Consider the following 13,439-nt stretch of genomic DNA (forward strand, 5'->3'; position numbering starts at 1 on the left):
AAAAATGTTCATTCTGTTCACTTCTATGCTGTATAATGCATAGATAACTTGTGGAAATTTTAGATGTCTTAACTTTTTAAACAAATTCTATGCAAAAAGCAGGAACATTTTTTATACCAATATACTTTTTAATCCTAATTACATGTAAACAAATTCTATGCAAAAAGCAGGAACTTTTTTATATACTTCTTAATCCTAATTACATGTATACTTAATTTCTACAAGTAGATTTGTCTCACTCTGAACTTGGTAGCATCCATTGGAAATGTTATGAGTTTTGAGGTCAAAATACTAAACTTTCAGTGAGCAAGAAACTTTACACTCATTGCCAAGTACTGGTTGGTTCCAGAAACGGATTTGACCGTTTTTTCAATACGCTTATAGCTTCCAACAAAATCAAACTAAAATAAATTGTTATAAACTAAACTTTAACAGCCAAAGGTATTATTTTGTAAAAAACCCTTGTATTATATGTTTGTATATATATATACTCACAGGCATTTGCCTTTTGTTCAATAAAATTATTAAAAAAAATACAGAATCTAGTTGACAATCACATACTGGGAAGTTTAAGTAAGCCTGTCGGCAATGGGAAGTTATCAAAGATTTTAAATCATTAAACATTGGAACATAATCAATGTAAACTTTATTGCTATTTGGGATATTGACTTGAATAGTCCCAACATAAAGGATTATAAACTGAATTGATAACTATTCATTTCTAGTAATAATGTAATGATCCGGGAGCCACTCTCGCCTTCTTTTGACATTTTTGAAATATAACTTGGGAGCATGTTTCTCCACTGTCTGTCCTTCCCCACTTACATAACTTCCATACTTGGGACAGTATCTTTGTCATTATTTGAAACAAATTATTTTAAAATCATTCAATGCATGACAAAGTTACTGTCCAAGCATGAAAGTTGTGTAAGTGACTGAAGGACAGATGGTGCAATTTTAATATGCCACTGGACCTTTCGGGGGCAAAAAAATACCAATGCGGTGGTAAGGTCTGTAATCCTTAAATGAATGTACTATCTACTTTCTATTGTTAACACATAATGTTGAATTATATTTACTCCAATTTGTGTGTACCAGTAGCTTTAAGCTACAAAATCATCACAATATATACATAAGAATAATGAAAGTTAAATGTGATAAGTCATGTCATATACATAATAAGAAAGTAGAAACCACTTCCAAACATACATATATAGTATAATAAATACATTTACATCAACAAAGCATTAAAATAAGATGTATTGTAATACAATTGCATAACAAATATAACACGTTAATATATATTTATTATATTTATTTGGTCACTATACAAGTCACACTGGCACTGCTGTGGTCAGTTGAAAAGTTTCAAGCTTTATTAACAGTGGCAGGAGAGACCCCGGTGCCCCTGAGTGCATTATTTCAGGTAAATCTAAGCACCTGGGTGCAAGTATGTGCCTTTTGTTAACTATCTGCATTGATTTCTTACAAAGAAACATGTGAAGGGTGACAAATTGATTGTGAATCAGCACTTTTTAACCATTTTGATATATTAATAAAGATGATGAAAGTATCAAGAAAAAAACAACATTTTTATTAAAAAAAAAACATCAATTCAATACATTATACTCTAATAGAACAATATTTCTGATGGAAACATAAAGGTTATTAGTCTATATATTATCTTACAAAAATAAACTTTATACATATTACTCCCAAACACATATTTTTCTTTACTCATCATTGCACAACTCACGCCCAATACACAATGGGCGTCAATTTGATGTCACCTTGATTACAGCAGAAAACCTACTCAATTGTTTTTTTTGGGTTTTGTTTTTTGTTGTTTTTAATTAAAGATTATTGATATAATAGAAATGATATAATACTAACATACATCCTATCAATAACATATATATATGCTAATCATTTCAAATGAAAACAAAATACTTCAGCTACAGATAAGGAAATTTAAAGTCTGTTTTGCATGTAAGATCAAAGTTTATTTCTCAGAAGAGTCAGGCCCCAATATTTTTCATGAGTGGCATAGCCACAAGTAAAAATACAACAGTTGGTACAAATGTATTCACAAGTGAAACATAAATAAAGAGATTCTTAATTCTTAAAATCTTTGCAACAAAAATAAGCTTATGTCATTTTTTTTATACAACACCATTTAGATTGCAAACATCAAAATAGCATAAACTTTAATAATCAAAGCGGAAAAATGGCTTCCTTTTTGAAGATAACCATAAGTTATAAGCATGACCTTCATTTATGAAGAAGGACATCAATTTCCAAAATGGTCGCCATTTACGAGATGATTTGCATTTATGGAGGTGGTGGATGTAGCAGTCTTTCACAATACTGAGACAGAGTATCGTCTAGCTGTGATAGTCATCCCTTAGGAGTTTCTATAGTTCCTTTAGCAATGTCGGTCATCTTTGGGTATTTTATCTTCTTTTTGTCCAATTCTTCTTGTGACCATAGTAACAGTTTTAATAAATTGGCCAACTTTGGTGTGGACTCTGTTTCCAAAATTGCAGCATTCAATTCACTAGCAACCTGTAATTAATCAGTTAATTGAATGAAAAAAGTATCAAAACTTTAAGAGGTTTATGGTGGTTATAAACTATGCTCATCTTTGGGTAAAATTCTTGTATTACAGAAATTTATTGAAATCTAGTAAATTCTCCCTAAATATGTCTAATTTGAATAAGTGAATGTATAAACTATAGTTGGGAAGCTGCATTCCCTATTATTTGTCAAATTAATTTGGTCTACTATTATAAAAACTGCCAGTTTTTTTTCTTCAAATGACACTATGTAATCATACTGCGATTACCTGTAGAATGTGGAGTTTAAAACATGTCTTCTCTGTGTGAATTCAAAAGATATTTATTTTACATATCAAAAGAGACTTTATTTTAATTATCTGTAGCAGGGTTGTCATTAAAATTTTCCTGAGAAAGTCTATTTTAAATACAAAACAGTCCTTTTTGGTTTTATCACATATAACAAAGGGTGTTTTCTTGAAGTTTTGAGATAGCCTAAAATGCATTAGAGACAGTTATAATGGCCTCCTGGCAGCTGCCTCTTAATGACTACTGTAACAGGAAGACTATCTAATATGTTGGAATAAAAAACTTATGGAGTTTGTGCCCATTCATAATTGACAACAAGCACTAAATAGACAGAAGCAGTCACCCAATTTTCGGAAAAATCAAAAAAGAAAAAGAAGTTCACAATTTTAAGGAGTAAGCTCCCTTGAAGGATGATACACATTCTCATTTTTGGCTATAGATATAAACCAAAGTTACTGATTTGAATCAATGGTTCAAAATTCTTTATCTTTGATATAGCATCCATGATCACTCTTTAAATAAATGAAAAAAAAAATGTTCTTTGATGTTTAAAAGTCAAACCTTTTGCCTCTGGCATAAATGAAGCAGATCTCCAAAGGGTGATTTTTCAGGCTCTTCAAAAGCTAGAAGGGCCAATGTTCTCTCTAGTTCAGATAGAATTTCTGGATTTTCCTCGCCTCGCTCAGCTAGATGTGTCTGGGCATACTCTAATGCTCCCTCTACATTCCCTTGACGTATTAACTCTATCAAATGTTGTTGCTGAAAATGTAACATGATACATATGAGCCGCGCCATGACAAAACCAACATAATGGGTCCGTGCAGTCTGATCAGGATCCATGATATTCGCTATCGGTTTCTCTACTTGTTAAAGAGTTTGTATTAAAGAAATAAAATATTACTGGTCATTTTTGACTGGCACTTGTGTAGAACCACCATCTATCAATAAGTTAGTTAGTTTGTGATGTGATAACAGGGAATGCATAAAAAATCAGCATGAGAGTTTCAAGTCAGGAACCATGCCACAAACACCCTTAAACATAAATAGTTGAAGGAATAATATGCTGATGTATCTAGCAAGTAGGTGATGATTGGATTGATATATATAATAACACAAGAATGTATGTTAACTGTAACATATCATGTAAGAATGAATCTAATAACAAACCTGCACATATTGTTCAAATAGGTTTAAATAGTCCTGTTGACAACAGTTTGACCCTAAATGGCTCAAACGAGATCCATTGCTAGAAAAGGTAATAATTCTTCAATGCAGAAGTCAGTCATTTGGTCACATTTAACCAGGACCGTTTTTTTATAAAAATAGGGTACTTTAATAAAAGTTTGCAAAGCAATGCTAGATGCAAGATATCTAGGCTTAAGGCCATGTTGATTCATACAAGATATTTCAATCATGTTTTCTGATGAAAGTCAATGTAAACCAAGAGGCACCAAGATGAGCTAATTGCAGGATTTGATTACATTTTGTAGTGGACAATAAGATGATGCTACATATCAAATATCTTAGCTCTTGGCATTTAAACTTCCAACAATAAGATCTGATAAGATTCTATAAGTTTTTAAACTAAGTGACATCAACACACCGCCAATGTTGCCCTTGGGGTCATGATTAATACACTTTTAAAGAGGGCAGCAAGGTGTTGCTACATGCCAAATATCTAAGCTTTAGGACTTTAAGATCCTGTGACCTACTTATGCATCAGACACGAAAACAATCATATACAATGGACCTTTCCAGTGTTTACAGTTTTATTTAAATTGGCTAACTTGTTATCCAATTGATACACTGAGATAATGCATAGTCACTGGTTGACCTGGTTTGCTCAAAAGAACATGTGGTTATGTTTGTGATACTGTTTGTGAGCAATTGACCTAGCAATAAATGGAAAAGGTGTGGCTAAATGTTCCGCGAAAACCGGAAAGGTCCATAGGCTACCAATAAATCATTCCTGTGAAGTTTGGTAAAAATATTTGATATGGTTCAAAAGCAAATCTTGCTTAAAATACTGTTGATAACAACAGATTATTGACAACATCCTATCACAAAAGCGTACCTCTGAACACCTTGTTCTCAATTGAGCTAAACACAAATTTATATCACCAAGTATGCAGACCAATCTTTGGTGATACAAGAATGTAAATTTTCATTTTCACACATAATGCCAATGGACATTCAATATCTTAGACTGGTATTCAAAGGAATTTAACTGTAAAGTTGTTAAAAACTGTATAACCAGTCTATGTACTAACCTGTAGATGAAAATAAAGATATCTATCATTGTCTAACAGTTCGGGCTGTAACATATTAACCAGGGATATTGCACTTTCTATTCTACCATTCTGTATTTCCTCACGTATTTTGATCCTGTCGTCTAGCTGATTGAGGTCTACTGATGGCTGTATACCAGACTCTAACCTGAACTTCTCCGCCGACTCTTTAAAACCCTCTGAAAAGTGAAACAAAACAAGACTATATATCAAAGGAAATCTAATTTCTATTGCAAATTCAACATTTTTGATGATAGGTAATGTTTATACATGTATAAAGAACTGTACTTGGCAAAGATCACAATTTTATTTTATATAAAATGCTTCATTTTCAAATTTTTCAATAAATAAATGCAAAACTGAATGTGTATGTATTTTTCACGGCTTTTGTTTTTAACAAAAATACCTTCCACTAACATTTATTTCTTTATTTATCCCATATTTTCCTTTATTTTATAAAAATAACAAGCAAATTTGTTGAATTGATATCCCCTGCTATACAATACAAATCACATACATAAATAACTGGAAGCTTATTTACGTTCCTCTGAATATGAGGGGAGTGGTGGCAGAGTGGTTAAAGCGCCTGCCTCTCAACCAAGGAATCATGGGTTGGACATCAGTAATGGTTGGAACCAGGGAGCAGACTCAAAAGTGATTAATGTAAGTTGAAAGAACTTGTTTCGCAATCAAACTTAAATAAATATAAGTAAATATGAATTTGTGCTCTACACAAAGTCCACAAAATCAAGCACTGTCAAACAAAGTAGCTCTTACAGTAAGACACATCCTTCTGAGATATTCTTATAAAGACCTGACAATTGTGTACTGTCATTTGGTCATCAGTATGTTACTATTTATATCATAAGAATTACAGAGTATTCTAACATAGTGAAGCAAACAAATTATCAAACTCATTGCCAGGGTACCTATTACAAAAAGCCATAACTTTTATGATTTACCACCAGATTTTGATAGTATTTGAAAAGCACCATTTCCTTACAACATGACACATACAAAGTAAAGTTCATCACTTTATAACAATCAAACAAAGTTGAAAAATGTGCTCCCCTAAAAAATTGAAATTTTCTTTAAAATGTCATTTTCAATAAAGAAAGGACCATAATTCCAAAACCAATGGGAGGATTGTGATGGCATTTAATGAAAATTATTTTCCTATTCATATATAAGTTATATAAAAACTGGAACAACAGATGGTAAGATGGAGATGGACAGACAGTGCCATTTCAATATCCCCTTCCACTTTTATTGGCTGGGGATTATATCATGCATGTCATACATGTATAATGTATCCTTATCTATTTTCTAAAACAACAACCTGTGACAAGATAATTCATTATCAGCGTGTTCATATCTGCACGAGTAATTTGATGACCATTAAATCTATTCATCCATTCTTCCTTTGATATTGGACTGTCGGTCACTCTTTCACGACTCAAAGCTGAAAACATAGGAAAAATTTATTAACATTTTATAATAATTATAATATAAACGTAATCAGACATTTCATTTCTCAAATATATTCAAATTGTTACCATAGAAATAAAATTTAAGTGTACATTTGTACATGTAACACACAAAAGATTAATGATATGATGATTATGATTATATCCAGTTCAAAACAGGAAATACCTATATATGACTTGTACTAGTTGAATATATGTCAATATATGTCAATGTGTGCATAACAAAGATCCCAAAGACTTGGTACTCCATCCAGGATTTTTTTTCACAAGTAGGGGAAGAGGTCATTCCCTTAAATTTTGGGAAAATAATGTCACAGGGTGAGAAAAATGTGCAGCCTGACCAGGACTCAAACCCGGGATCCTCGGAATACTGTACTGCAGCTCTACCAACTGAGCTATCTGGCAGCTTACACATCTTCTCCCCTATATAGTGAACAGTTCTGAATCGTGACAATAACATGATATTTTTGCAAAGTTATACGAAAAAACTTGATGAAAACTGAATTTTACAGGAAAACTGCATGATTTAAAAGAACTTTCATACAAGGAAGTAGCTCTTAAGAACAGCCCATGTTATAGAAGAATTAATAGCATTGACTTAAAATATTTAATGAATTATGGCCATCCTTAAACTTAGACTGAAAGAAATGTTAGTTACATGTACACAAAACATTCACCATTATAGACAACATGACATCACAAGCCATTACCGTGACAGGTTGAGAAAAATTTAATTTTAACAATAGATATAGGGAGAAAATGTTTAATCGGCTTGATACAATAGCTAAGTGGATATAGCTGTGAAATTGTATTGCAAAGTTTTGATTCCTTGTTAAGACTTCACTAAAGTTATAAATTTTTCTCATCCTCTGACATTCGAGGTACATCAGGGACATCAGAATGGATGGCATATAGCCCAGAGTGAATGTGAAAAGTTATCTGTACACAGAACAAATTCTTGGTCAGAAACATCCTTCTAGATAAAAGATAGATACTGCCCATGCATAAAAGGTAGCAAGACACTTCGACCCCCCAGACACTTCACCCCTCAAATTTTGAAGACACTTCACCCCTTAAGACACTTCACCCCCCAAAATCAGTCTGGGGGGTGAAGTGTCTGTAAGCCTCATAAAATAACACAAAGTTTATATTTGTTCTATAAATTTGTGTTTTGGTTGACTGACCTATTCAGTAAACTAAACTAAATTAATGAAACAAAAAAGTTTTATCACACAAATTGATCTATGATATATTTAATAAATAAATGTATTTTATTATTTTAAATGTCTTTCCATCATTGTCACAACAATATTATAATAAATAGATTATTAAATCTATCAAGACAATGACATGAAGAAAAGAACACAACGTGGCATACTCAGTATCATCTTTAAGCATATTTATCATTTATTATGAACGTATTTCTTTATACCTCTCTCCATTCTGTTATATCTGTACCGATTTCTGGTTTCTTACAGCGTCAGAATAATAAAAACAACTCTCTCAGAAAAACACATTTGTATCAAAATTGACGAGTAGAACTGTACCATCACACCGACGGAAATGAGTTTTGACATGCGCGTAGCACCTGTTTCCGGCTAATTAACATTGTTTTCTTAATTAATTTGAAGCAATTAAAGTTTAAAAAACACCGCAGATCAAGTCATATGCATGAATTGTGGATATTGCATGGTTCCAACTTACAATAAGTGATATATTCGGCTCTGTTGCGGACCTGACAACAGCGGCAGAATCAAGATGGCGGATTTTGACAGTTTGTGCAAAGTTTAATTTTTTATAAACATGTACACAGACTTGCAGGAGAGTGTGTCATAAGAGACGAAACGACTAGAAAATGGCAGAAAGGTGAGTTAACGAGGGCATATATTGAACCTTTTAAAGGGTAATGGTGATCGTTGAGCGGTTTTGAAGATTTGTAGAACTAGACTAGTGGAGGGTGTCTAAACTCAAATAAATTTGATATCTACAGCCAATTTCTTACATATATAAGATACCCATATATAAATGTAGACTTGGTCAAATAATATGAAAAAGGCAAAGCCTCAAAGCGAGCGCGATTTACTTTTACCGTTTAATAGTATATAATAAAATAATCGTACAGTTTTATTTTACATTTTCCGTTTTAAAATTGTCATTCGGTATTTTATACACTGCTTCCATTTATTCTGGTTCCCTGTCCTATTATGGTTCCCATATAAATGTGCAGGACACCAGTCTAGGCTTCTGTTTTCAATCAGAATACCTCAGTTTTTATTGTTATCTTGTAATTCGAAAAAGTTGCGATGTGTCAATTCGGTACTTCGGACGAAAGTTTTCAAAACCATCACTATCTAGCAGGTACTCACATTACCGTAAATCTTGCTCTTCGAGCTCGCTATTATGTTTATGGCATTTGTTAAGGTAATCAACCAAATTAAAGTTATGATCCGGGAATTCACTGAAATTTATTCTTGTCTATCTATCTATCTTTGGATACTGCCAACCCCTCTTGCGAGTGTTACCTGTTATATGCAGGAATTAAGTGCACATCGAATTGTTAGTAAAAGGTGAAAGTAGAGTAAAATAGTCCAAGCATTATAAACATGCCAGGAAGCTGAAAATGTATTCTAGTGATATTGACTTAATTAAGTTCATAAAGACACTATCCTCACCAACTAAATATATTTTTATTTACAGTACAGCTTTAACAATTTTTCGAAAGTCCACCCATTTCTGCGATTTTGTTATGAGTGGATTGTCACTGGGACATCCCTGTTGCAGCCAGTTATGATTTTCCGCTCATCACCTGATCGGGTGAAATTCGCGCTGGGCGATATTGTCACTGTGGATCACTGTGAAATATTGCAGGGACATTTTGCTTTCTCGGGTTACCATTTATCAATTTATGACATGCATTTACTTGCATCTATAAAAAATAACACACAACATTAAGGTCATTTGTCTCCTATAATTTCTGAATGGCGGATATTTACATGCCTGTTTTAAAAATGTTAAAATATTAAATTGTAAGTTACTGAAATTATCGCTGATTGTTGAAATTATATTGCCTTTTAAATACACAAAAACACTAGCTTTCAAAGAAGCATCCATAAATAAATGTAATATAATGTTTCCATCATTAATAAATATACACACAGAGATAACCTCTGACAAATGATAAGTCAGCTCTTCAAAAGTATTATGTTAGCACATGTGTAGTCCCTGTTGAATCATCAAAGTGCCAACACTCAATTGACTTCTACCCTTTTTTTTATAGATCCGGAAAAAAAAACTGTCATATTTTTTGTTAAGAAACGATTACACATGTTTAATGATTGCACAAAAGGAAAAAAAATTATGTTGAATAATTATCATGCCAATTATTGAAATATTATTTATTGCAAGTGCATTTTGATTGTGATATTTTTTTTACATTTTTTAATGCAAATGGAACTTCAAAACTTCTGATTTTTATACACATACAGATGATGTTAAGGCTGTTATTAAAGCAATAGATAAGTCAGTGTTCAATCTAGAGCGCGCCATTGACCCCCTGAAAAGGCCGCCGGCGCAAAACAAAATCAACTGTGGGCCCGATGGGCGCACTCATAGAAAATGCCCTAAATGACATTAGAATGCTTTCTTAAACCTGATTAAGTACATAAAAGAAGTTTCTTGTGAATAATATTAATAAATACTGAATTCAAAACTGAAGTTTGTATTGAAAAACAAGAGCATGTTGGTAAGATAGTTTACCGCACTCGGTAACCCATTTAAAACCTTTATCGCTACGCTCTCTCGGTCCGTAAATACTATGTAGACCTGTTTGTACCGTAACTATTACTTACTTTTGAGTCACAGTTTTTATAAGCAAAACAAATCGTCACAGATAATCCAATACGTGCGTGTAGTTATAGTTTTTTCACGGTCAAAACAAATAAATATGTAATAACTTTCCAAAGGAAAAAAAATATATATGTATGTGAAAATGCGAGTTAATTATAGAGAAGTGTGCATAAATTAATACGAACACACCTTCATCCAATTGAAAATGTCTTAAAGATGGAGCAATCAAACACGATTGGCTAGGGAGTGTCTGACAATTAAGTAAATTAACTTTGATTGGTCTTTGGCTGGTCGGCGCTAAAACATTGTGCATATCATTAATCAATACAGACATCTTAAGCGTGACGTAAGAACTGCTGCCCTGACAAAAGATCAAAGGTACCGGTATGTCAATATACATTGTCTTAGCACCTGTTGACACTTTTGTTTTTCGCTTGGATATATTGAGAAGAGTAAATGTTTTTAGCGACTATTGTAAGTTTATATTCTTCATAAACAAAGCTAATTTCAAAATATGATTTTCCTTTATATATCGGGCGCTGATTAAAAAACTGAACATTATTGTCAAATATCCCTGGTAACATTAAAATAAGATTCATATTTTTCTTTGAACATTATGTCATCGCGTTTCTTTACCAATCAGTTCTTAAATTTGAGCCTGTATCAACGCTAATGTTATTTTTTTTTAGTTGAGTTGTTTTGGAATTTTGCAACCGTTTTTGGTCTAAATATGGTACGTGAACAAGTAACTTAAAAGATACAATAGCTTATTTGAATTTGATGTTCATTTTAAGTGTGGGCCCCCTTTTTTCTCAAATGACCCCCTTTTGAAAAGTTTATGGGCCCGAAGGGCCCCCTGGGAATTTGTTCAAGATTGAACACTGGATAAGTGATACAAATGTATTTTTTTTTCTAACAAGACTACATTGTATTTGTACATGAACATTTATATGCAATAAAAAGTGTTCATCCTGTTCTATAAGGTTAAAGGTTAGTCTCTACCCTCACATGAAACTTTGCAATATCTTTGTGAGTATACTTTAAGGTCACTGTCAAATACCTGCAGCTATTGCATGAATTTGAACTGAATTATAACTCTTAGAACCTTGAAAATTATAACTGTAACATGGATTTATTAATGAAATCTTCCCCTAAGATTGACATAATTATTTCACATTCTGTTCAAGCAGTGCTAAAAGAACACAAGCTAATTGGCCTTTAGCTATTGGAATGACAGTTTGCATTAAAGGTAATTGTGACATACATGTATATCACCAGTTAAATAATATATATATATTGTAATAATGGGTCATCGTCATAGATAGTTTCCTGACTTGCTTCAAGTCTATTTTCCTGATGCTAGAAAGTATATTTTTTGTTACATAAGTCATTACTAAAGAATATGCTATTGTGTTGTAAATGAATTCGAAAAACAACAATGTCCACAATAAACCCAATGTGTAAAATAATCATGCTTAACACTGTGACAGCAAGGTGTTCGTTATTAATCCAAAAATGAACTACTTCATACAATATCATATATCCATTATCCAATATCATTTCAGCATTAGTAAGTGAGGTACTGTTGATTTGATAGTTAAACCAAGGGTCAGCCCCCTTTTTCTTAACCTTACTGGACTCAAAAAAAAAAAATTACACGAATGTGATCAGATGTGTTTTAAATACTAAACTGTAAAATGCCAATCAAAAGAGAACAAGTTACGATACAAGAAGTTGTCATTAACCCCATGAAGTATATTGGATTAGAACATGTACGATGTTTTGATTGCTCTATGAGAAATGTGTTTAGAAATTCATTAAAAGAATTGATCAGCCACTGCAGTAATGATATTAGTGTCACTGTTTTTTTTCCCAATCTCTTGAGACAGAAACTGTTCAATATTGATCTGACAATATTTGCTGGAATTTTTTTTTTGAAAAACTTAACCTAGTTAAGTTTTTTGTTTTATGGATATTGTAAGGTGCTTATTATAATGTACTCATAAAGCATTGGGGCATCATAAAACATTTTTGTTATAATTTTCTAAAGGTATTCAACTGTAAGGCACTAGATGTTTTTATATAATTTCCCGATGAGCTTTGTTTGTTCCTATTGTTTTTTGTAGTGGGTGGGTGGCAGGGGTAGTGTTGGGGCAGTGAATGGAACTTGGTTTAAACAGTATTTTATTCACAAAATAATACATGGTAGTACATTACAAATTTAGTACTTAATAGCTGTAGTGATAAAAACCCCATTTATTATTGCTATACATACCAAATTCTGCAGTGTTTCTTCAGCAGGACCATTGCTGATATGTTTCGTGATTATTGTTTCACAGGATAAGAAAAACGTGACTTTCTTACTGACCAGAAGATTGTGTTTCTATCCCTGGTAAATCTGGACAGATTATATTAACTTCATCCAGTCTGTCAAAATGGCTCTATGGTTATTGATTATGAGTGAAAATTGGCGTTAAATTGCGGTTTTACTGGAATTTGCAATCATTGCCCTGACTTTGGGGAAATACTGGAGATTTGGGCTCATTAAAGTCTTTGGTGTGATTTATTGTATATAGAATGTCATTTTATAGAACAGCCTGATACAGTTATCAATGTTAGACCTCAGAGAATAATTTGGGTTGACAGTATTGGCATGTCATTAGTTTCAGGATGACCATGAATGAGAGCATATGGAAAGTATAAAAATGTCACCATAATGGCAGCTCATGTTGTGTCTGTTCTTATGTCTGTATGATTTACAGTAACCTCCCTGCAAATCTTAGTAACCACAGTTACCTCCCTGTAATTCTTTGTATGGCTGACTTCTATTACTTTTTACTATAAGTAATTTTCTCTTTTAAAAAAAATGGAAAAAAAGGTGTTACCAACATTTTAAAAGGCTCAAAACATTTTTTACAATTTCAAATCTGAATAATTTCCCCTTTTTTAGCCAA

At 32.5% G+C, this 13,439-nt stretch overlaps 1 protein-coding gene across 1 annotated transcript; it reads right to left on the reverse strand.

Moving 5' to 3' along the window:
- Positions 1–147: 147 nt before the first annotated feature.
- Positions 148–8,504, reverse strand: LOC132719995 (glucose-induced degradation protein 8 homolog). The gene is made up of 5 exons (XM_060703970.1): positions 8,072–8,504; positions 6,492–6,614; positions 5,135–5,331; positions 3,426–3,623; positions 148–2,565 (listed from the first exon to the last, which is right to left on the reverse strand). Exons 1-5 carry the CDS (start codon positions 8,079–8,081, stop codon positions 2,398–2,400), a joined length of 696 nt encoding a protein of 231 aa, XP_060559953.1. The 5' UTR covers positions 8,082–8,504; the 3' UTR covers positions 148–2,397.
- Between the last annotated feature and the right edge of the window lie 4,935 nt (positions 8,505–13,439).

The sequence above is a fragment of the Ruditapes philippinarum genome, unplaced genomic scaffold (assembly GCF_026571515.1).
Source record: "Ruditapes philippinarum isolate M1 unplaced genomic scaffold, ASM2657151v2 ctg10947_1_1_1_1, whole genome shotgun sequence".
Taxonomy (NCBI): Eukaryota; Metazoa; Mollusca; class Bivalvia; order Venerida; family Veneridae; genus Ruditapes; species Ruditapes philippinarum.